This window comes from Saccostrea echinata, unplaced genomic scaffold, assembly GCF_033153115.1.
Source record: "Saccostrea echinata isolate AGI-Se365-2 ecotype Australia unplaced genomic scaffold, CSIRO_AGI_Sech_v1 ptg000017l, whole genome shotgun sequence".
In the NCBI taxonomy this organism is placed as follows: Eukaryota; Metazoa; Mollusca; class Bivalvia; order Ostreida; family Ostreidae; genus Saccostrea; species Saccostrea echinata.
In genome coordinates this window covers 7,651,204-7,678,224 of record NW_026889766.1, presented here as the reverse complement: position 1 = coordinate 7,678,224, position 27,021 = coordinate 7,651,204, and the positions used below count along the sequence as shown (strand labels likewise).

At 32.5% G+C, this 27,021-nt stretch overlaps 1 protein-coding gene across 1 annotated transcript in view; it reads right to left on the bottom strand.

Moving 5' to 3' along the window:
• Nucleotides 1–25,491, bottom strand: part of LOC133189312 (receptor-type tyrosine-protein phosphatase T-like) — a 36,771-nt gene extending 11,280 nt beyond the window's left edge. Inside the window, exons 1-10 of the mRNA XM_061324705.1 lie at nt 25,419–25,491; nt 20,914–21,141; nt 16,222–16,476; nt 9,176–9,313; nt 7,626–7,763; nt 6,604–6,735; nt 5,882–6,019; nt 5,400–5,540; nt 5,102–5,239; nt 3,454–3,573 (exon numbers count right to left, since the gene is read on the bottom strand). Coding sequence (XP_061180689.1) covers nt 3,454–3,573; nt 5,102–5,239; nt 5,400–5,540; nt 5,882–6,019; nt 6,604–6,735; nt 7,626–7,763; nt 9,176–9,313; nt 16,222–16,476; nt 20,914–21,141; nt 25,419–25,491 — 1,501 coding nt within the window. The remainder of the gene's footprint in view (nt 1–3,453; nt 3,574–5,101; nt 5,240–5,399; nt 5,541–5,881; nt 6,020–6,603; nt 6,736–7,625; nt 7,764–9,175; nt 9,314–16,221; nt 16,477–20,913; nt 21,142–25,418) is intronic.
• Nucleotides 25,492–27,021: the final 1,530 nt, after the last annotated feature.

Genomic DNA, 27,021 nt, shown 5'->3' with positions numbered 1-27,021 from the left:
ATAGTTGTGAAAAGTCATCTGAATAAATTTATTATGATACATAATTCTGCATTTTGATTCATGTTTATATAACGCAGTTTTCTCCCTTTTTTCCCATTAAGATATTTTTCTAAAAAATATTAAGATTGAAATCTGCTGATTGGTGTTTATTCATTTATTTCAAATTAAGACATATTAACAATGTAATTATAGGAAAATGTGTTCATTTTTAAGGGGGGGGGAGGGGGGAGGTATAATGTTTCAGTTTTTCCAAGGATTTTACATACATCATGGTTATTTAATTCATTGTAGATCAATGCAAGGGAGGACTTGAAAGAAAATCTCAATGGGATGTTTATTTCAAATGGCTTTTAAACTGTGTTTTGAATAAATCGTAGACTTTAAATATAAAACAACAAACAATATATGACAGTATTTTAAAAATAATTTTCTTTCTAAATTCAAATTATATGTAATAATGTAAAGTATGGGGAGAATATGTTCATTTATGCGTTACTAGTTTTAAGTCGGGAAAAGCATTATGTTTCGTCTTTTCGAGAATTTTATAAACAGCAATATTATTTTAATCTTTTTAGATCAAACCAGGTGAGGATCTGAAAGAACAGTTCAATGCGATGTTTATTTTAAATGGTATACATTAAAAGTGTTTTTGTATAAATTAGTTTTTAAATTAAACAACAAAACATTGCACTATTTTCAAAATATTATACATCTAAAATCCCCATCAATCATTGTATATTAAAAGTGTCTGACACTCTTAGTTGCAATATAAGAAGATACTTGTTATAATTACATATCATCTAATCACTTTACATCCTAATTTCCTCGAATACTAAGTATTTTATCTGAACTAAATAGTCTTTAACTGAAATGAACTCTGTATATTATTATACCTCATATAAATAATCACTAGTAAAATAGAATCTGATTGGCCGATACAGTCACGTGACCGTCGTGTTTGTCCTGCAACAAAAACTTCGTGTTTCACGTCGTGTTTCACGATTATGACATCACAATGCGGCGACTGAGTTTACTACTGAGTTAGATTGTTTATACCGTTGATTGATTGTGTCAATTTAAACGTGTAAAATAAATATTTAGAAAAGTGTTTTCATGGGTGGGGTTTTAATGTTACTGGTGTGTAAATTACACTGACTTGTCACGAAGGAATGTTTTTTGGGGTTTTTTTATGAAGCGCGACTAGTGGTGTAACTTACTTCTGTTTCATTCTTCTTATCAAATGTTTACTTTATTAATAGGATTTTCTTTATATTTCCTGCATTGTGCTTGATTTGGTATAATAAACAATTCATTGCATGAATGTTCATGAGACATGAAGATTTCTTCGCCCATGAAAAATCATATTCCCCTCGGGCGTTGCCCTCGGGGAATACGATTTTTCATGGGCGAAGAAATCTTCATGTCTCCCTCACTATCATGCAATAAATGTATAATATCATACTTAGTACGTGTCTTTACTTTTCAGGAAAGTGTATAAAAACCCCGTTTAAAGAGAAACTTGATTCATAAATCTTTGGCCAATGACATAATCGTGCTCTTGAACTTAAATTGAAGTGATTGTAATACTTAAATGGTATTATGTTATCTAAAATGTGTAAGGTATTAGAAACTTTTTTAAACAGGAAGCATATACTTAATATCAAACTGTAAAATCGGTTGGGTTTCAATATATAGAGGATATTCAATGTTTTGTAGATGAATATGGAATTTATTTCACGAGTGGGACAGGATTTTTTGATATTTTCACGAGTGCGAAGCACGAGTGAAAATATCAAAAAATCCTGTCTCACGAGTGAAATAAATTCCATATTCATCTACAAAACATTGAATTTTCTGTTTATTACATTTTCTTTGATTTACCCTTTGCCTCTGTCTTTTCTTAACACAGTGTCATAGCTAGGCTTGACGTCATAGTTGAGCGGTTGAGACGTCATAGCTTAGCAGTTGTGAGATTGAAAACATTACATAGCATAAATTTTTGCAACATATTTGGGAAGAAAATTGCAGTTTTAGCTCTATCAAAATGTTTAGTTATTATCTCTATCTTATAACAGGTCAGAAATTATTTTTTACTTAGATATCCTTTTACACTGTGAGAGAATATCATTTTGGTATCCTTTCACACTGTGAGAGGATATCACTTTTATTCAATAAATAAATCACAGTATTTCACTGTTGAAAATGTAATAAACTTGAATATTCATGTATGCACTGTACTTAACATACGAAGGTTGTTAGAAAAGTTCGCGGACACATTGATTTACGGAAAATCTGTTGTGTACTGTGAAGTATTACTTATATCTGATTAAATTCCTATCTTTTGTTTATTAGTATGTAAAAAAAAAAAAAAAAAAGAAAAAAACAGGTCCATTTAATAAAATTTGAAAAATTTACAACAATTTTTACTAAGCCTTTATAGCATTCACTGAGCAATCACTTGACGTTAAGTGACGCGACAATCAGATTTCAAACCCGTTAAGCTTTTCATAGCTCTAAATATCTTTCATTTCTTTCGACTTTTCTTGTCTTTTTCCTACTTAAAAGTTAAATATCTATATCAAGACACGTTACTTTTCTTCTATAATGTATTTTGTGCTGCTGCTTCGGATATTAGTGAGATCATAAAATAATAGTCTACGCAGTTAAGAGATCATGTATGGAAACAATGCAAAATCCATAGGCGCAAAGTCCATGCGATAAGTGGGGTATTGAGTTATCGATGGAGTTGATCATTAAAAATGTTAATCCTTCCATTCTTATAAAGCTACTACCATCTGAATACTTTTGTCTCTTGTACGTGTAGGCAATCTAGAAGCATTTTAGTCTATTTTCAGATATTTCCTGTCGATCTGCACACATACTTCTTTAGTAGCTTGGTGCTCCATGACGTTCAATGACGTTCCCATTCTTAATTGGCTTTGTTTTTACGCGTTGATTATTTATAAATGGCTATAAAACAGTCATACACCCTCCAATTTAATTCAAAATTTCGACAAGTGACGTTTTATGCCTTCTCTAGCGACAGGTAAAATATAACAATTCTTTCTGTGCTATAACTGTGCAATTTTTAATTTCAATAAAAAGCCTATGTTATGTAAACGTGCGAAAAACTAGCATGCTCCGTGAAGCATGTTTTATCAAAATAATATAGCTGTATATTTTTTAAGGATCACCAGAAAACACCAAATCTTTGTATATTTATTGGAAAATAGGTAAGGTTCTTATCTGGAGAGTTTAACCGGTTTTATGGAAACAGCGCACTCACAATAGAACTTATCCGCTAACTTTTTAACAACCCTCGTATGTAGTATTTTCCTATGTAAAGATTAAAGGTTATAGTATTAAAAAAGTACATAAAGATAAGAAAATATACTTAACAGATATGGCCTAAATTTGGTTCGTTAAAATCGCTTCCACATTACATGCACATACGCTCAAACTCAATCCTACTTACCAGCGTACATTCCCCTGACTTGGCGTCACATGTTCGATTAGAACACTCTGTGCTGCATGTTTCGTTACACCCGTATCCGTAAAATTTCCACGGGCACCCTGAATTAGCGAATGAAATCTTATTCATTATCTTTTTTCTAAATGGCTTATTAAAATATAAGACAGACCATGAAAGGATGACTGCACTTAGCGCCTTTTGGGGTCTAATTTTACTTTATTTTATTTATTAGAGAATCTTGTCCATTTGGAACCAAATTTAAATGTTAAAATGATTTTAGACTGTGAAACAATAAAAAATTCAATGTTTTTATTTACTGTGATATCACTAATTTTCGGGGGGGGGGGGGTTTAATTTTTCTTGTTTTCGAGGTATGAAGAGACCCACGAATGCATGACCACCAAGAAATGTAAAATATCAAATACATAACCATTCAGCAATTCTTCATCCAGGAAATCAAATCCCCACAAACCTATAGTTTTCCTCAAACCACGAAAATTTGACCCATGAAAATATGTATCTTTACATTATTTATTTATTTTTTATTTATCTATTTATTTATTTATAGTCCTTACTGCTTTCTACATGTAGAGAATTTCACTTGCCTTCCCTTGACTGAACATTAGGTTGACAAGAAAATTCATGAAAGGTGGAGCTAAAATTGCAAGGATGGATCTATTTTACCCATTTTACCCATCTCCCTCTCTATCCTATACGGCACAAGTACACTATTTATAAAGGATTAAAAAAGAAATAAATAAAATTATATGACCTCGTCCATGTAAGTAGAGATTTTTTTTAAATCAATGCCTGTTAATTTAAAGTGTTCGAACACAATGTCCTAGTTAGCACATAACATGCTACATAACAAGTCACGTGACGAAATTTAGTATTTACAAAGTTACCTAAGATGAGAAATCTTAGGAATTATAATATTCAACATGTCACAAACTTTGGTTATAACAGAGAGAACAAATGTAAGAAGAAGCCCTTATTTCTCTTTTAAACCATGATCGCATGTTTGTTTAATAATCTCCTTTAATGCACTTTATTAACGCAAATATACAACTACCCTTAAACGGAGAACAATATGGATAAGGTCAGTAAAAGAATTGGCGTCATTATCATATGGAGAGTCAAGAAATCGTGATAACACCGCCTTTGAAAACAGATTCGTACTTCGTAAATACATACTTTTATTTAATGTAATTTCGTAAAGTTTCAGATTGAATGTTGTCTATTCATGCAATTAAAAGAAAAATGCTTGCTTTGAAAGTTTATTGTGTTGCAATTTCGCACGCCCTTAAGTGCAGACATCCTTTAGTAGTATTCCACACGTTCTATGCAATATATAACAAAGATAAAATGATTGCTGATTTGCCTGATTTTATTTGTATTATACCCACGTATACGTGCCAGAGATGTAAACCCCTATAATTTAATTTTGACGAACAATAATATATTTTGTTTATTATTTTAATGTAAAAACACAGGTATTATTTTGACAAAGTAATTACTATGGGTATCTTTAGCAATGAATTGTATTCAAGCTTTTATAAACATTTAATATAAATAATGGAATTGCATTCTATGCATTATATTTAATTATAGAAAAATGTTTTATGTCACCTTCTGTACAATTGTCTCCTTGATAACCTTTATCGCATCCATTCATGCATGTCCCGTTTATGTGATGACATTGTTCCTTTTCATAGCAAACACCACATGACTGAGCACAATTTATTCCAAACTTGCCACCATTACATTCTATAGAAAAGAAAAGCATCTCATTTTTTTTTCTTCAATCAAAAATCGGATTTTAGATATGTTCAATATGTCATTGGTTCCTTTTTTAAAAAAGATGGCCAGAAATTCTTGAAGCAGTGTAAAGATATGAGTATAAAAAAATACAAATATATTGGCTTACTCTGGTCACATTTCGTGCCTTTCCATCCTGCCTGACACCCACCATCGCATTGCCCCGTTACTTTGTTACATCTACTAGGAACTCCACAGTTGATGTTACATGTATCCTGGCAGTTGTAGCCATATAGCCCTTCAGGGCATTCTAGAAAGACATAAAAAAGGTAATGAAATTAATATCATGTCTTACTACTTCTTAGGATTTTCTTCGTTTATGCTCTGTACAAGATGCCAGGAAAATTCAAAAGGGATCTAATTATTTTTATGAATACGTGTGTGCCATGACAAGATAGAACAAACATTAATTATCAGCAAATTTATCAAAAAGAAAAACTAGTACATGATATGTTCTTATTCCAAAATTCCAGTTGTCTGATTACTTTTATTAGAATTTCGAGCATTGCTAAACATTTACACGATTGTATTTTTATTTGTTAAATTGTTGTAAAGTGGGTTTGTGATATGATAACATGAAAACATGCCCACCTTCAGTGCATTTCTCTCCTTGAAATCCTCTGTCACACCCTTTTAAACATGTTCCGTTAATATGGTGACATTGTTCCAAATTCAAACATGAGCCACATGAGGTATTACAATTTTCACCGTACATCTCTCCATCACATTCTATAACATTCAATATACTATGTATTCTAGATCTAAAGTTATTAGCAGTTATCTAGAATGAGAATAAATAATAGCTAGTTGTTGAAGGATAATTGCAAGAATCTGTAAAAACAAAGGATATGGTACATGAATAATCAAATGCTGCGGAAAACATTCTTCATTGCGATTAACGATTAGAAGTTAAACAAATTCCAAGAAAAATTAGATGTAATGTTTAACTATCACTCAATAGGTATGAATTGTGACATGCATTTGACATGAATCTCTGGCTTTCATTTTGCTGCTTTTATCATATTCTTCGAAACAGTTGTATCCAGTAAAACATCCTTTATTGCAATTAAAGATTACGCGTTTAACAACTTCCAAGAAAAGGTACATGCACTTTTCAATTATCACTTGATACTTATGAATTATAACATGCATTGACATAAATCTCTGGCTTTCATTTTGCTGCCTCTGTTATGTCCTTCGAAATAATTGTATCAAGTAAAACAAAATATTTTAAGTAGACTTTTTATAGGAATGCTCCTTTAATTATCAAAGCATGTGTTTAGGATAAAAAAAAACAGGAAAGCTTTAAATACCATTTTCACAGAAGGTCCCCTTCCATCCAGGAAAACAACCAGACTCACAAACACCAGTGAATCTGTTACAACTTCTACAGTTTGGCTTACATTGTTCGGCACAATTCTTTCCATGTTCACCAGGAGGACATTCTGTCAGATGATAACAAAGATAAACATACAATTAACTTTTGTGTATGTTAAGGTTAGAAGAGAGCCATTAAACTCAATGAAACCTGGTAAGTTGCTGACATCTATGATAATTATTTGTATGATGTACGGTAGTGCTTCACGAAAAATATTCATGTGTGAATCCCTAAGAAACATATAAAAGCTTAACATTACTTATAATTTTTTTTTTAATTTTTTTCCCTTTAGTTCAATTGCACACAAATTGGAAATGTGAACAAATGTTTATTTCAGACAAGTATTGTTTATCTTTCAAGCGTGTAGAAAAATAAAATTTCTCGGAAAGACAATTTTTTTGAAGAGCGTTGGTGCTTAATTAAAATCATGAATATGAATATATTATGAATATTATAACGGTGAACTTTGAACGGTGCTAATTTCTGATAGGGGTTCTGTGAAAACTTAGTTCATCGCATGCCCAATTGCATTGCGGTTGCTATTCAAGCAAAAAGAAGAGTAAACAAATACTACAAAGTAAAGTAACATTTTTGAGAATGAAAAGTTTAATAAAATTGCAAACTTCAATCATATCTTTTGTATGTGCCAATGTTTAGTAGCTAGCAATATATTTATTTCCATTTGAGTGTATTTAAGCAATTCACAAAGCATACATGTTAGGCTACAATGTTTCGAGCTGAACTTTTATACACTGTTTATATGCTCTCCTTTGTGCCCTAAATTTGAAAAAATGTTTATTACAAGTTTCCATCACTAACAGTAACCTCTTCCACTGGAACTAGTTATTGAACTATTACATTAAAAACTTTTTAATTTGTGGAATAGGAAAAACAAAAATTTCTTCCAAATAGGGACCTCTTAGTTTTATAAATAAGGCATGCACAACTTCATCTGACCTTGGTCACATTTATCTCCTTTGGCTCCAGCGTCACATCCATTTGGACAACTTCCGTTCACATGATTACATTGTACTCTGTTGCTACAGTTACCACAGGTCAGGATACACTCAAGGCCATATCTATTATTATCACATTCTGAAAATTATCAAAACATCGCCCGCTATTGCACACCGAAAACTTAAAATCATATTTATAACAAGAACATGTTTCATATACTTACAATTTCATTAACAATTCATAATTTGAGAAACTGAAGTGAGATCCCAAAGAGAAAAGCCTTTATAGTCATCATGAAAAGGACGTCCGCTGCCTTCAAGATCGATTGATTGATTGATTGATTACATGTTGTTTTACGTCCCGTTCGACAATGTTTCACTCATATGGAGACGTCAACACAATACGGTGAAGGGCGTCAAATTTAGACCTTTACTCGGCACTCAGGGCCATTGACCAGTAAGGGTTCTTTAAACTGCAAACGCCTACCGTGACAGTGGAGTCGGTTTTTAAGGTCTCATCCAAATGACCCGCAACTTTCACTTCTTACATCTTCAATCAAATTATCATCAGTCATAGTGCATATTTCATTTATACAACATTTTAGAGAGCTATGCTCAGCATTAACATGGATAAGCAATGGTACTATTAAACGTTGATGTCACTATGATGTAATGAATTCATAAAACTGTTTTTATTTTTGAAATAGTTATATCAAATTAAAGAGAATTCCTCCAGTAGATCGTTCCCTTATTTAAGCCCATTGAGCTTTATTTGTGGGGATACCTAAAGGACAAACCAATTTTTCTTGAGAATTTCAAGTTTGTAATACACAGGAAATACGGAAAAATACGGAAAGTTACTCCTGATATGTGTAGAAATGTTATCACAAACGTTAAAAGGAGACTTTATCTCGTACTTGATTAAAAGAGACGCCATGTATAACATGCACTGTAAAGAACGCATTATTTCATACGATAGGTTCGTGGGTTATAATATATATATTTATTACATGACATATACTGTGAAAAAATCCGTCAAAACATTTTGAAATATTCCATAAAATTTTATTATACCACGTGAAAACTTTAATATCCATCAAAATGGCATCAGATATTTTGGATCATCCAGTACATTTTGTTTGTTTGTATGTATGTTGTTTAACGTCCCTCTCGAGAATTTTTCACTCATATGGAGACGCCACCACTTGCCGGTAGAGAGCTGCAAATTTTGTCCTATATGCTCGGCACTTAGGGCCATTGAGCAGTGAGGGATCTTTTTCGTGCCAGCACCTACTGCGACACGGGACCTCGGTTTATACAGTCTCATCCGAAGGACCTCATCCAGTACAATGATGAATCATATTAATTAAACACCATATGCTACTACATGCTACTACAATTAATTAGTATTTACAATAAAATTAGATATATTTATTTTAATTTCACGTTAAGGTCACAAAAGTTAATGTGAGCCAATTGACATGAAAGAATGAAACCTCTCTCTCTCTCTCTCTCTCTCTCTCCTTTTCAAAACGGATTGCATATACATACGTTGTTCACATCGTGGTCCTTTGTATCCGGCAACACATCCAAGACAACTCCCAACCACAATGTTACAATGTCCCTCCTGACAATTCTGTGGACAGGGTAAATCACAATTTTCTCCATAAACATCCGAAGTAGGGCATCCTAGTTGAATATTAAAGTCTATATTATCCATATTGCATACTAAGATGTGATTTTTCAAGGTTTGTTGTAGCATCTTACATCCAATACATCAAATACCCCCCCCCCCCCCCCCCCGTCCCTTTCCATACTAAATTAAAGTCTGCAATTTTCATTTGAATTCATTTCAAATGAAATATGCAGCGTCGTATCAAAGTATCGAAGTATTTGCAGGGTTTGGTTTACAAATTACAAAATTAACACGATTTCCGATATGAACAGAATTAATCATAGATAAGTGAGATGTCGAGAAGGCATACATAACAATTCTTGATTTAATATAAAACTAGGGATGTCAACGAGTATTCGAATTCTCGACAATCGTTCGGTCATGTTCACTAACGACTAAATCTTTTCTACTCACTAACTCGTAGAATTGTGCTATTTGATAGTACCGAATATACTCGCCTATAAGTCGGAATTTTCGGGAGTTAAACTTTGGGAATACTCTATGTACAACTTATAAGCGAGTCCTAAAACATCGGTATTTTTCTGGAGGAGGATATACAATACTTTTGAGAAAATTCCAACGATAATTGATTTTACAGGTCGTGATTTAATCTAAGATTCTTTAATGCAGGAAAGGAAGATTTAAATTTAAAGTTACCAACATGCATAACACATACAGGAGTTAACAAATTTTTATAATATTATCTTTCTTTACATGGATACTAGTAATAAAAGATCAAATATCGATGCCATACCCAAGAAAATACTTTGAAATACAGATAAATCCAACTAATTGATTTGCAATTAGTAACAGATTCCAGCAAAAAAATGTTCCAACTTATAAACGCCGGGTCAATGCCAAATTCCTAAAAATTATCTGAAAAATTCTACAGACTTTTTTTACTGATTTTTTTCCCCTCAAAGATTGGAGAGAACCTTTATATCCTGTGATAGACTGGGTGGTGAAAAACAGCCTGATTGAAAAGAGGAATCCAAAGAAGACCTAGATTTTAGAGCTGCCATTGCTCTTTTAGCTTCAAGGTTTTTAGATCTGAGTGAAAAATCCAGAAAATAAACACTCGAAACAGCAAGAATGAGCTTACCCTTAGATGCAAAGAAATGAAAAACACTGAGGAATGATTATATTAGAATAAAGATGTCATCATGTAAGGAATTCGAATAGGTGCTATGGTAGACAGGGACGGCATGGAGACAAAAAACCCAGTCACATTTCCAAAAACGACCAACGGTCAACGATTTTTGAAGCAAAAAAAAAATTCTTCGGGCGAGAGTCGGCTGTTCATCTGCCGTCGTCTTGCCCGATTTTGACGTTTTTTTTCGTCGGCCGACCAATTTTGTGTCTGTTGGACCATGTTATTTTTTTCTGCCTCGGTGTCCGATTCCTTCAATTGAAGCAGTCGTTGAATAGTCCGTCGACCAACTTCGTCGACATTTAGGAAATGGGTTTTCGTAATCCACGGCCAATGGTGAAAATCAAACTGCGACTTAGTGAATGATGATCGGGTGACTATTGGCCGACTTGGAATTACTTGAGTGCTCTGATTCTCCGGATACCAGTGTCGGCCGATCATGTTTTACAGCCGACCATACGAGAAAAAATTTGGTCACCCGACCATCGGCTTAAATGTGACCTAGGTTAAAGATATTAAGAACATACTACAGAAAGTAAAGGTGGCATTTAAGACTATGGAGAATCTGGAACACCAAATGAAAAGGAAGGAAAACAAAAGTAAACATTTTGGAAACTTTAATAAGATCGGTACTTTTGCATGAATGCAAAACATGAAAATCCACCTTAGACAAAGAACATTTAAATGTATTCCAAATAAAATGCCTGAGAAGAATATTAAGAATTAGATAGCAACATTCAACAACATATAAGGAATACAAGAATAATGGATATAACAGTAATGGATACCATCTGCTGGGAAGTACGAAGGAGAATATGGAACTTGACAAAACACATGCTAAGATGAGAAGGCAATTTTGATTGTATGTCATGTCATGGTTAGAAGTAATAGTAAAGGAAATAGTGGAATATTCCGAAGCTCATAACTTTCTAATTTATTATCCGATTAAGACGAACTTGGTGTCGTTGGAAAGCTACGAAAAAGGAAAATATAATGAAGTCAGAGTTTTAAATCCCAGGTGAAAGGGAAAGGGGAAAAGTTGGATTCTAATTAACACCAAAGATTGTGCTTAGAAAGGTACAAATTGAGATTTTTTTTTTACCATTTTCATGACATAGCCTTGGTAAGGCAGCTAGAAAGATAACTGGTAAGAAAAGACCGAAGACTACCTGGAGAAGAACAATCCAAGAGGAAAGGAATATAGCTGGTTGACCAAGCTGGAATGCCAGTGAAACACAGCTAGGGATACAAACAGCAAAAACAAATGAAATGTGATGAGAAGGAACGGTAGCTTCAGGCCCATGGACCACATGGCTTACCTGTGTACTTTGGCTAGAGAAAAGCTGAAATCAGTTCATTTTTGACAAGTTTTAATATATAAGTGGTCCTAACCTACCCCCCTCCCCTCCCCCAGGCAGTCATGATCATGATTTGAACAAACTTGCACTAACTGAGGAATGGATGCCTCTATATTTCTTTAACAAATCATAAATTTAGAATTTTTTGAAGATTTTCCCCTTATATGTCTATATAAAAGTTTGATCTTCTATTGTGGTCCCGTCCTACCCCATGGGGATCGTGATTTGTGCAAACTTGAATCTAGACTAACTGTGGATACTTCTTTATTAATTTGACTAATCATGACTGCTGTTCTTGATAAGATTTTTAAAGATTTTTCTGATACATTCCTATGTATAACTTAATCTGAATCTACACTATGTAATGAAGCTTCCACATAATTTTCATCTTTTCTGCCCGAGTAATTTTATGTCGTGTGTCGTCTGTAAACTTTTTCACATTTTGGATTTCTTCTCAAGAACCATTGGGCGAATTTGAACCAAAAATTGCCACAAAGCATCCTTAGATAAAGGGAATTCAAGTTTGTTCAAATGAAGGGCCAAACCCTCTTTCAAAGGGGTGATAATTAAGAATTAGGGAAACATTTTTTTCAAAAATCTTCTCATGAACCACTTGGGCAGAAAAGATGAAACTTATGTTAAAGCTTCATCAAAGTGTAAATTCAAGTTTGTTCAAATCACGACTCATGGCGATTAAATTTTTATATAGGAATATAAAGAATAAAAATTAAAAATCTTCTCACAAACAGAAAAGCCATGAATAGCTATATTCACCTGGAAGCAGCCTCAGGTAGCGTTGAATACCGTTAAGGACAGAAGATACGTTCCTCAATAATATATATTTTTTTCTAAGATTTTGTCGTTGAAGTATTGCTACTTTAACATGTTTACTCGCAAAAAATTGAGGTACCTTACCAGGCATTTGTGCAAGATACAAGAGGATGTTTTTCCTATAAAATCCTTTTGGAAAAAAACTTGATTAGCCAATAACACACTTTTTAGTGTTTCAATTTTTTAAAGACAATTTGAAACCAGTTTAGAAATCAGAAGGTAATTAAAATTTTGAATATGTTCCACACAATACCAAGATATACAAAACAGATATTTGAGGAACATATCATCTGACCTTAAGGATGAAACGGTACGATACCATACCGGTATTTTGGAAACGATACGATATTTTAACGATTCGGTACTATACATTGATGAATGAGAATGAGGGTTCATTATATTTAAAAAAAAAAAAATGTGCTTTCACCAATAACTAACCTTTCAATGTCATAAACTATGTATGTATTTCAACCTTTTGATAATGATCAACATATAAATTGAATCCCAAAACAAATTAATTTGCACAAATCGGCTGACCGCTTCACCCGGTTGACAGGGCCCATTTTGTTTGGTCGCACTAAATGATGCAACATTAGGCAATGGATAGAGATGCACATCACATTTTTGCGACAGTATGCCTTTTTAATTTACATCTATCAGTTTTTATTAATAAAATTAAAACACGATTAATGTGGATGTATTTTAATTAAGAAAAATTAGACGTATTGATTTACCTCGAATATCGGCGGTCGAAAGGAAGTATCGTATTAACCCTAAAAAATACTATAGTAAACTATAGTTAACTATAGTTTACTATAGTTAAATATAGGAAATCAAAGGTCCAATGTTTTTACAATAGGAAAATAAAGTTCCAAAGCTTTCACTACAGTAAATTAAAGTTCCAAAGTTTTCACTATTATAGTAAATCAAAGTTCCAAAGTTTTTACTTTGATACTATAGTTAACTATAGTAAACCATAGTTAACTATGGTATTTTTTTTAGGGAAGCATCCATTTTGTTAATTAGCCTATCCGTTGAATGCGTGGAGAATTCGATTTTAGTGAGTCTGGATTCGTTTTATTTAAATGATTTTGAATGTATCAAAACGTTTCAAAAATAAAGAAATACCGTTATTAGTAGCGGTATTAAATGAAACTGTATTTTACCGGTATTTTTTAAGTTACTATTCGGTACGGTATCGGTACCGAGAACCGGTATCCAACCCTAGCCTCTGCAGGTAGTGTAGATTCAAGGTTTTTAACTTATGATCCCCAGGGCTAGCATAGATATATACGAAACCATCTTCAAAATCTTTTGGAGAACAGGAAAGAAAGCCATTTTAGTCATATTTACGTGGGAGCATCCTCAGTAGTGTGGAATCACGCTTGTTCAAATCAACATCCCCATGGGTCGTGTCAGGCTATAATAGTCATTTAAAGTTTTACATAGAATATTCTAAAGAATAGCAAAACTATGATTAGTAATATTTATATGTAAGCCCCCCAGATAGTGTAGATTCAAGTCTCTTCAAATCATGACCCCCTGGGGGTAGGGTTGGGCAACAATAGGATATCTAAGTTTTTAAGTTTTTATTCTAAGAATATATAGGAAAAAACTTTTAAAATATGTTCTCTAATAAACAGGAAATCCATGATAAGGCATTGATATACAAGTATTCTCAAGTAGTTTAGATTCAGGTTTGTTCAGAATAGGGCCCTCGAGAATAGGTTGAGACTACAATAAGGGATCAGGGTTTTACAAGGGAGTATATAAGATGAAACCTTTAACAAGAATTTCAAGATTACACTTAATATTATAAATAATGTATAGTTTTTTTTATTATTATTTTGGGCCCTGGGATAGATTGAACAGAAACCAGAGAGCCAAATTTTACAAAATACATGTGTACAGGAAAAATAAAAAAAATCTTATCCAGAACTGCAGGGCTATGTTGGATGTATTGACATTGAAAATCCCAATGCTGCTCTCTTTTATGTTTGAATAAATCATAGCTCATTTGCGTCTAGATTCTGGTCCACAACATGGATTCAAAATATTTATGAAACTAAAGATTTTTTTTTTCAAATTGTTTGGCAAATGTAACCCATGTGAGTGTTTTGGCCGATGGGCCTCTTGTTTTCTTATTCTTCTTCTTTACTTTGTCTGATAGCACTTATATTTCAGCAGTAAAGTTTGTAAAGTGCTTCATAAACTTCTGGAATGCACGTACTTCGTTATCGCCTTGTGGTCACAGTTAAATTTATTCGTATACCATTCATTATTTGAACAGACGCAAATCCATAATGGATGGCATTGTATTATACTTTTTGTAAGCAGAACTTCACTTAGTATAATAGTTTATGTGATCCCTGTTTTTTTCCGAATTAGGAAGCTATAACTTAAACAAGTTTTGAACATAAATTGAACAACTCGTCTTACCTGCAATTTTTTAAGATATACAGGGTGTTTCATAACATGTTACATTTTTTAAAACTAAATATTTTTCTTACCTATCATATTTCTAATATAAACCATCTATCATTTTAAACATGAAATTCTGCATTTTTATTCCATGTGAAAAAAATCAAGTAAATCGTAGTATTATTAAGTTAAATTGTAACACAAACGAAGATGTCATAATTTTAATATTTTTTGAAGTAGATATAAATTGTCAACGAATTGCTGAATTTTAAAGCTGTTTTTTTTTTCAATAAAAATCGCCGAAATTCATTCTGAAGTTGATGAAAGAAAGTATTCCAAAAGAAAAGAAGCTTTTTTAAGATGGTAATCAGAATGCAAGTAGCAAAGTTTGACAGGATAGGGATGGGCAATATGCGAGAACTGACACAATAATCAAGAAAGACTAATTACTTCAAGAAGAGATTTTCTTGTTGAAGTGGATAAATAAATAATTTGGCAAGCTCCTTAGAAAATTGCCAGATAGATGTTTTCAGAAATTGAGTCTGTAATATCAACATTTTCAGTGTGTATTGAACTTTGAAATATGATATGAAGTTATCATTATACAAATTCTCAATAATGCAACACCTGAAATTAAGAGTCTCCTATATTCGCTGATCTCGATTTTGGGGCCTTTTTTCTGTGGGGATCATTAAAACAGGCTCTACAGTCCTAGATCCCAGATACTGAATGAGCCCAAGAAGAAAATAAAACCTGAAATGATGAGTATCTCAACACAAATATGTGACAACAGCTATAAATATTTTAGAAGCAACTTTCTCTTGTAGTTGAAAAAGGCAGAAATCATTTAGAACATGTAATGTGAGTCTTTGACGTTGTGAAATTCAACGTAACAAAAATAACGCAATTCAGACATAATGGTTGAGATTTCATTCAATGTTTAATATTTTAGCTGGTAATTCTATATTATGAATCTAATGAATACATACATGTTATTGATGAAAACACTAGACTGTATCTTTTTTATTGTGTTTGTCAATTTGTATATTCAAAATGTAACATATATAATGAAACACCCTGTAATCATTACCACATAGAGTATTATGAAAACCACAGGAAAATCTAAAGTTACATTTCTTTGAAAAATGTTGTGTCCTCTTACCATAAACTTCAAATTCGCAAAGTTCATTGAATGCGGTCGGGGAATATCCATCTGGGTAGTCAGCTGATGGGAGTCTCTCATTGTAATAGATGGCGTATCTTCCATGCTTTATACATTCTATAGTAGTTACATTTGGTATTGTTGCTTTGGTGTACATCGTATCCTTAAAACACAGCATTCCATCATCTTTGTTAGTTGTGTTCGATATGTAAACGGAGAAACCAAGAAATCTTTCTGTATATCCATTGGTTATGCCTGTAGAGATATAATAACCCATTTATTATATTATGTTGCTGTCTTTAACTTATTTTTTTTTTAATTTGTCGATGAGAGATAAGTTGATCATATGTTTTTTGATTCTAAAGAAATGATTTCCAACAACTCTAATCCACTTGCAGGGACACGTTATAAAATATTCAATTCGGTAGAACTTAATGGACTACACATAACGCGGTGATGACCTTTGGGATTTTATCTTAAATAACAATCATGACACAAGATCTAAGCTTTTTTCTTAGATTTATTAATAATATGTCATTTCCTGATTGGCATTTTGACAAAGTAAAAATAATTGTATATTTTTCTGATTTGGAAAACAGCGGCTGTCACAGTAGGACGTATATATAGAATCAACGTATGCAAAAATAAGACAAACACTTCGTGTACTTTTGAATACGTTAAGAATAAGTTCATAACAAGTTACAACTTTTAATACAGCAAAAATAGGGGGTATTTTCTCTATTGTTTACCCAGTTTACCCTCTCTTAGCGACGGGAAGGTGGTAGAGGTGTGTCCGTTGTCCAGTATCTCAATTAATGGATATATTTCGCCGATGAGCATATTCTTACGGAAAAGAAACATTCATTTAGAAATGAAATGTAAAGATAACGATGCTTAAAAGTCCAATTAGATAAGACAAATAGTAAGCAGAGCAAACACGGACTTCTGAAAACATCAAAGGCGTGATCAGGTGCCATGGCGGAGTAAGCATTTCATGTGAACCGGTCATAATCGCCGTGAAACTTCTTTCATGATCGGGTAACTCAACAATGTGTATGAAAAACATCTGTCAACATTCAACCTAAAGACAGATTATATTTGCAGACAAGGTCATTGTACCCTCCATAGTATTTGCGAGATATTTACCTTTAGCAGTTTTGTTTATACCCATGTATTATGAACTAATTTGTCTATAACATGCAGTCTAGAAATTTAGACGTAGAAAATTATCTTCTTTATCGAATCAAATAGGAGATATTGACACCATATGCAATAAATAATGGTATATTGCTATATTTATATAAGGAAAGAGGATGGAAATAGACAGTTTAGTTGTTTGTCATCAGTGTCTTTCTCTATCGAAATATGAGACACATGTACAAACTCTGTGGCGTATAATCAATCGTGCATTTGCTATTTTTATCTAATACCTCTAAACGATTCCGAAGGTTTGAGCGAATGATCAAATATCATGACAAAGTGTCTGTCTATCATTAATATTTTTATTACTTATAATCACAAAATATCTTTATAAATTTATGCATATATTATCTGTCCTTAAAAATAATTGTATTCAAAGATATCGACCAAAACCTAACGTACAATGGGTGTATGTAAAATGTTGGGCCAGGAGTGTATACACTCTCTTTTTCTTACATATGTCATTTTCTGAAGTTTTAATTTTGGGGGTATTTACTACCACCAGGTAAATTCAAAATTTAGAACATGACACATAAATTAATACGAAATATCATTGGAAATATTCGTTTTGAATACGAAATCATCTATTCGAATTCACGGATGATTTGAATGAGTGATATCACCTATATGTTTGCATACTATGTTTTCTTACTATATAATTACAATGAATGGTCCGTCCTTTAAGACACTGTAGCTTTGAAAAAAAATTGCTGTCACCCATGCAGTTGATATTATTTTTTTTTAATGTATTCAAAGAATAACTCTAATTCCTTAGCATTGCCTTAATACTGACGATGTTGATTGTGTACCGATTTACAAAATAAGAAAATGGAATGTGATCGTTGAATTTTATTAAAGACTCTCCTCTGAACTTCTTGACCTCAAGAGCCATATCCTCAGTCTACTTATTCGGCATTAGATAATCAAATAAGATGAAGATACGCTGTAACACAAAAAACCTTTCAACTCAAGAGGAAAAGTGTTTGCATGTTACGCACAAAAATGGAAAAAGATCCTTACAATAATTTTCCGTATTTCTTTTTATTTGATCCTGGGAAAATTCGGGCTGACCTTTTCCCCTTTGTTTTAGTTTGATGCAATTTAAAACACCTATCAGTCCTTGTAAAGCAATATAAATTTATATATTCTAGTTTAATATATTCAAGTTTTAGTATGTTAATTGATAGATATAAACTTTCCTTCTTTTGTTATTACATGGTTACTTATTTTCAAAGAGACTGAAAGATTGATTTTCCTTTATTCTGATGATCATATGCATGTAGTGCCTGTATATTTGTTGGAGCTATTGTTATTTCAAAAGGAGAATTGTGAACAAGGCGCGCAGAATGCCTATAAATTCAGATATGTAAAAATCATATTCAATTTGTGAATTTAGTGTTTGGAGTAATGTTCTCATTTTTTACATTTATGAAATTATGATAAATATAACTTTTCTGAGGAAAATTTTCTCGGCAAAAATTATTGTTATTTAAAAATAACGTGATATTCGTGGAGTTGGAACCCTAGAAATAAAAATCCTGAGTATAATTTTCCTTTGCGACTTACACGCTAATCACTACGCTACCAACTTCTGATGAATGGTGGCATTTTAATCATGTTTAATGCGAATGCTGTGTCATGAAAATGTATTTTTAAGGAATAGTAGGTCTTTGCACCATGTTTTTGTGAACCAAGAAATGTATATTTTATGACAACTTTAAGGATAAACAAAAACATGGAGCGAAGACCGACTCATATCAAAAAATTATGATAAAGTATGGGAAAATGATCCTTTTTGCCCTCTTTCATAGCTATTTAATAGGCAAATAATTTCAATATTTGTGACATTTTTTGCAAATTTAGGAGATTTTACATAAAGTATCCTTTTGTATTAGATGAAATGTCAAAGAAAATTTGGTTATAATTGAGATTTAATTTTTCACATTAATCTTTGTCGCACTATAGGCATTTTGGTCACCTTCTTCGCCCATCTTCTTTTTTGAATAAGGTATGTCACTCATTTAAATAGCTGATATCACCTAATCATTATATGATATTACCTATTTGAATAAGTAATATATGCCATATTGTAAATTATAAATTTACCGTATGGCAGCAAATACAATTACTGATTTGTCGAGAAACATTTGTTAAAAAACATTGATGCTCTCTGAATGATGAAACCACCCCTACAGTGTGAGGGAACGTAGCAACAGTCAATATTGCGCGTGATATTCCACGATTTTGACTGCACATAATTTATGCATATAAGGTACATCATTAATATGAATCTGTATTAAAAAATATCCGGTATAATATATTAAACATTGCATGTAGTTGAGGGTAACATTGAAAATTTTAAATTTAGTAAAGAAGGGACAGGTCATTTGCACCTACTTTATTATAGAACAAATTCTTGAAAATCCCATAAGGAAGTGCTTTTCTTGGAAAACTGCTCTTTTTCAGAATGTATATTTTTTAGTCAATGAGACAAAATATATATACAGTGCAGGAAACTAATTTTGTTACAGCATCAATGCTGATTTGAATGCTTCCTTTGCTTGCTGATTTAATGCTAGTTATCCTTATCCTGATGCTGTTTTATAATTAGGTCAATGCTACCGGAAGTAGCATCATGCTACCGGAAGTAGATAATGAATTTCAGCATTGCCGTTTAAAGCAATAAAAGTGCCTTTTACAATTATTTGATCATAATGACTCACTATGTATTAATAATGTGAATACTTTAACCAATATTCTTTCTTTCTTTTTTAATTTTTTACTGAATTAAAACTCATTGATTTTCTGATGCTAGTAGGATAATGCTGATTTTATGTAGGTCAATGCTTGTTTTATCCATGCTTGCTGATGCTGATCCTGGTAATGCTGTTTTTTAAATGCTGATGCTAGCTCGATCCTGATGCTACTAATGCTTATGCTGATGCTGGTTTATGTAACAAAATTAGTTCCCTGCACTGTATATGATAATCCATAAGTTACAATACCTAGATCCCATTACAACAAACAAATGTGTATAAATGCAGGAATGTCAAAACCTGAGAAATAATCTTATACTGATTGAATGAATCCCTAAAAAGGAATTCTTATGAAGAAATTTATTAAAGTGAGTTACGTAAATACTGTTGACAACGTCAACAATTGATGACCCCCACTCCCCTTCTTCACAATAATGAATCATTGTGTTTAAAAAAAAAATTCTGAAATTTCTACTTCTCCTGAACAAATGGCTGTACTGCTTTCCATTCAATAAAGTCGCCATATTTTATGTCTATCCCCCACCCCCAAGTTACTCCTATCAATGAGAAGGGGTAAAGTTTGGCCTAGCTTTAGTCTGGAGTAAAGATACCCTCTTTTACAATAGCCCCGAATTTAGACCGGCGTAGAGTTATGACTGGTCGTGCAGCCTTTTTTGGAACGTATCCTGAAGTACGTAGTACATGTATTTGTCAGAAAGCACTTATTAATACGTACCCCAGGGTAAATTGTCTGTCCTGTAGTAGATAGTTATATGATGGATACTGAGTACTCCTCCTAGATTAACCCACCAGGTTGCAGTTTCTGCAACATTGGCCGATATTGTACATTGATTTCCCAGTGCACCTCGATTATCAAACCGCCCATCCACTGCTTTATCCGCTCCCCATGGCTGACCAACATATGGATGCTGCTGTCCGGCAGGCTTATTTAATGCAATGTTTTCTGTAAATCAATATAAAAATATACTGAAAGGAAAACATTTAGGTAGAATTTTTTTTTTTTTTTTTTTTTTTTTTTTTTTGCCCTTTGGTGCAAAGAAGGATATAACTTAAAAACTAATGAGTTTTTGTTGGGAAAAAAGTATTCTGAAAGTATTGTGTATAACGCATTCGCGGCAGATGTTAAACCTTTGGTAGCAATATATAAAACAACAATAGACTCATTAAAAAGAACTTAACCATTTACTTAATACTTAAGACTGGAAAATGTTGTTCATGTATGACATACTCACTGATTTTTTTTCCCTTCAATTCAGGATTATAGCGAGTATTTCATCAAAAGAAAGAAGGAAAGAAAGAAAGAAAGATAGATAGATAGATAGATAGATAGATAGATAGATAGATAGACAGACAGACAGACAGACAGACAGACAGACAGATAGATAGATAGATAGATAGATAGATAGATAGATAGATAGATAGAGCACTAATATTAAGGGGGCCGACTGGGGTTTTCATAGCTCAATACTTCGCGCAGTATAGTAAAATAAAGCGTATTTACTCTTTTTAAGCAACTATTTTTACATAATTTATAAAAATCAAAAAATCTAATTACGTTTTCAAATTACAAATTTTTTAAACGATTTTTCAAATGATTGGTAGAAGACGTCGTAATAGTATATTTCTGACGTTATGAATAACCGAAGTTCTTTAAGTGGAGTCATTAATTATGCCATAAAATAAAAAGTATAAAATATATGCTCTTGAAATTTTAAACATAGGAAATTGAGAATATAACTATCATTTCTATTATTTTTTTTAGGTAAATCTGTGGTATCTGTCATGTTTTGTTGTACTCCATAAAATGAAATATATGAAGATAACGAACAGTATTCATGCTCAAAAGTCCATTAAACAATACAAAATAGGTGCAGAGCAAACACGGACCTCCAAAACATCAGAGGCGGGATCAGGTGCCATGGAGGAGTGAGCATCCCCTGCCGACCGGTCACATCCGCCGTGTGCTCCTTGTCATGATCGGGAAATAACGGAAAAATCCGTCGACAATTCAGTGTGTAAATAATGGCCTAACAATTAGTATGAAAAACGTCAGTCAGCATTTGACTCAATGATAAATTGTATTTGCTGACAAGGTCATTGTATCGACCATAGAACTTACAAAATGATGACTTTAAACGAGAGTGCTGATATTCTTGTTTCATCAACTTGTTTGTCAATAATTTACCTCGTTTTAGAAATTAATTGTACATACGTAGAGCATGCTCGAATCAACTGAAAGATATAAACACCGTATGCAGGTGAGGAAGGTATATTGCTGCATAAGTAAGGGAATTGACGATTGAAAAGTTAGTCATCACGTTTATCATAAAGCTTGGTTTTTAGATTACCATTAACGTCTTTTTCAAGTAAAATATCCAAATATGAAACAGATGTGTCAGACTTTGTAGTATCTTTTATCTCAAGCTCACCGGGATATATCGTATCGACATAAGAATGGAAATAATCATCGTTAATTGACAATACGTCGTCGATATATCTAAATGTTGAGTTGAAGGCCACAGAAAGTGTTTTCTTCTTTTCACGTATAAGATTTTGGAAAAATTCTGCTTCATATGAATACAAAAAAAAAGTCTGCTAATAAAGGGGCGCAATTGGTACCCATGGAAATCCATAGATTGTTGGAAGACCTTGTCTCCAAAAACCTCATAGATATTGTCAATCAGAAACTCAAGCATCTTTTTAATGTCAACTTCAGAGTACTTCTGTGTGCGATCAGAATGTTTTTTACAAAATAATTTTGCAAATGACCAATGACAAGGTGAGTAAATTTACGAGTTCCACTTTTATTGAAAAGCAGCTGTCAATGATATCAAAAAGCTGGATTTTAATTTATCGTGGGGAATGGTTGTGTATAAAGTTGAAAAGTCGTAAGTTTTTAAGCTGTTCATTTTGGTAAAATCTTGTGATTTTAAATTTTCCAAAAGTTCCTAGGAATTTTTAAGTATCCACATCTGATTTACACCACTTCTCGAATACATTATTGCACAGTACTCTTGAAGTTTCCCCTTCACTACTGTTAATATCTTAGTGAGGAGTAAAGAAAGAGGCTTGGTTGAACATTTACTGGAACCCGCTATGTATCTTTGTTTGTAAGAATTTTTATGAAGTTTCGGAATCCAATATAGATATGGTAATTCAAATTCAATTTGCTTGTTTGGAATTTGAAAAATATTCAAAACTGTCATATGATTTTGAAGAATTTCTTCCTTAGAAAGGAACTATGAGTATAGGTTGGATTACCACTTGCAGAATTAAATCCAAGTTCCTCTAAAATACATCTAATACAACGACCCTTACAACCAAAGACAATGTTGTTATCTGCTTTCTCAGCAGGGACCAGTATGTACTGATCATGTAATCTATCTAATTCTTTTTTCACTTCTGGATTATTGAATACAGAAGGATAGATGGTTCTCATATTGCCCCTCAACAGGAAACAGAAAAATAGCATGAATTTTGACATTTTGAGATGCCTCCTCTGGAAACCAGACGGTAGAATTTTGTGTTTCTTGCAAAAATGTACAATATAGTATTAACTATCAAATAATATAATTTGAGCAAAAAGTCTGTAGTAGTATTTGTATAATTTGCTCCGAAGTGCGTAAAAAATGGTATTTTCCTATATAATCCTATAGTAAATGTACCTGTATTTTGAGATGGTCCCTAAAAAAGAAGCAAACGATAGATTTTCACTAAACTTGGAATGTATACTGAAGTCAGTGTAAGGTACATATGGTATAAAATTAAAGAGTTCCTCTATAGTAGTTTTCACAATATAAAACTCCAGTCGGCTCCCTTAATTGTAAATTATAAGGTGACATCTCCAGTAAAATACATTTCAATCTAATTTTTTAAAAAAATTATAAGGATCGTTTGATTTAAACGACGGGTGAACAATCAAAATTTGTGACAGGTAATTGCACTAGGTCTTGCACATGGCAACCAATTCATCTAAACGAGGGAGGAAACCCTTTTACAACTATACACTAACTACATTTGGGCATATGCACGAATACATCTTTATATAATGAAATTCTAGTTAATAGTGCTTAATACCAAAAAATGAGGACCAGGTGATTTGTGTGTATGTGTGTGTGTGTGTGTGTGTAGTTCCTTCTTTCCGGCAACTTTATTATAAACTTTTTTTAAGTATTTGCACGAGGGTTTTTTTTATGTCTCATATTAGAAGTGTTTCAATAATCATACGACCTGTGATTGTTTAGCATAGTTCATATTAAATCAATTTTATTTTTTTGACAAGACTGAAATGAATGCCTGTTTCTTAAAATGATTTTTTTTTAATTTCAATGATTTATTAATATAAGGATTTTCAAACATAATATGCGGAGTTTCATTTTTAGGAAAGGAAATACAATTTTTTCCAGAATGTAAGATGTTGCTCAACTAATAGTAACTATTTCAATGGATTTTCTTTCTCAATCAGCATCTTTAAATTTCAAGAACACGATTTTTTTTATCTTGCATCATAGTTACCTCTTTCTTTTACGATTAAATTCTCTAAAGTTATGAAGTTTAAGAATGTAATGTCGTTCTTTTGCCTTTTTGACAGGTTTACAGACTTAATCCTTTATTGACTTGAAAGCTAGTATTCTTAACATTTTTATAAGAAATACGAAAGTGAAAAAACATTGGCTATCTGTAAAACTGATAAGAAAGGCTTCGGTATTTGATAAAGTGGTTACAAGGGTCCTTTAAATCAATATTAAAGCTATGATTTGTCAAAAAAGAAACAATTCATAACAGCAGCGACATTTTTCTGATGAGAAAAATAAAAAAAAAAATAATAAAAGACCCATTTTATCCCCCCTTGTATTTAATTTCTGTTACACTAAAAGTAAGTTATTTAACAATTGAATGAATCAAACATTACTTGAATTTACGTCATGTAACCCAGTATTCATGACAGAATCAGAAGACTGATAATTTTGAGCCCAATTAATTTTTGAAACAATATTCTAAATATGTGTCGAATAATAGTATTAATAAGGAACGGTGTTTAAAAAAGGAAATAATAACAAAAAAAAAAGAAAAAGAAAATGACAAATTGTATGGTTACAAATAATAATATGAATTAATTGGGTAGTACAATCTATGTTGAGAGAATAGTCTTGCTTGGTATTGTCAAAGATTTGGCCTAATGCAAGTTCATCCTGGTGAAGTCATTCAGTTTGTTGATACCATCAGGGCGGAATGACTTTAGACTGTGCATCCAGATTTCTTCTTTGTTTTTCTTCTCTGACCATCGGTCCATTTTTGGTTATGGCCAATACCCACTACTATCATGTTCTCCCATTTGTGACTTTCAAGGTTAAGTTTCTTGGTCTTAACGGTCGAACGGTGATTATTGATTCTCCTGTGGAAATCTCCCGATTCCCTAACGTACTGTTTGAAACAAACTTTACAACTGATGAGATATATGCAGTTTTCTGTTTGACAAGACAAATTCCCTAGAATTCTCTAGCTGTGGCCTGTAACGGGGCTGTTAAAGCTGTCTGTGTTGGAGCTGTGCTTACAGAGAAACCATCTTCTGCCAGAGCAAGTTTTTAACCCCCCGTTAGGGGGTCCAATCTGTTGTCCAATCTGGTTCTTACTACCATATCCTTTCAAGTTCCTCGGGCGCCTATAGGCAGGAAATGGGGGGTGTAAACTTGCTATATAGTGTAATAAAGGAGGTGCCGAGGGATTTTTTCAGCATCGAAAGCATGCCTAGATACCCGAGCGGTCTAATGCGCTATTCCTGCACTGCTAGGAGAAAAATTCGCAGGTCGAGAGTTCGTTATTATAAATTGAATGTGTTTGAAAATAATGTTAATTTCATTGCAAAGTGTATCGGTAACGATCAATTAATAAAGCTAATGTACCAATAGCTATATGCGCGCCTCTTCATTCTTCCTTTTAAGCTGCTTTTTTCAGCTTTTTAATCAAAGTCATTGAGGTATTGATTACATTTATGTAATCTTTTATCAAATGACCACTACGTCATTGAGATATAGAGTCATCAATCGTTGAGTATATACGATCAGATAAATCGATTAAATAAAAACAAAATTTAAAACCTTAATTTAAAAAATTAAGGGGAAAGAGCTGAAATATCTTTATGATAAAATCTAAATATATCTCCAAATTACATGGAATACCCCCCCCCCTCCACTTCTAGAAAAAAAAGTATGAAGAAATACAGAAGCATCTCATATGGTTTTGTAGATGAATTTTCGCAGAAGAGAATGGTAATAAACAGTTTTCCAGTGTGTTTTTCTTTGAAAACGTAATAATGAATGTGACTCTGAGGAGGTGAGTACACCATGTAATATGGAGTTAGATATTTTGTATTATTATTATACCATAAGATAAAAAATGTATTACAGAAACATTTGCCCATATTATAACTCATAAATAATATGCTGTAAAAATTGTAAAAAAAAAGAAAGATGGATGGATGGATGCATGGATAGATAGATAGATAGATATAAAATTTAAATCAATCAATCAATATGGATAAATTTCGTTAATTTAAAATTTGAATTACCTTAATTATAATTCACGTAATATCCAAAGATGTCACTTAAAAAGTTTATTTCAAAAAGTCAACGACGTACTCCTAGATTTGAAGAATTCATAAGAATAATAATAACGATAAGTTTTTGACAATATGGAGAACTTCTCTATCTAACTTGTTTATAACTAAAAACGAAACTTGGTTTTGATACTGCTGTTCCTATAAACTAATTCTTCCATTTCAGTTGCTTTATTGAAAACAAATGTAGACACTTTGGAAATAAGG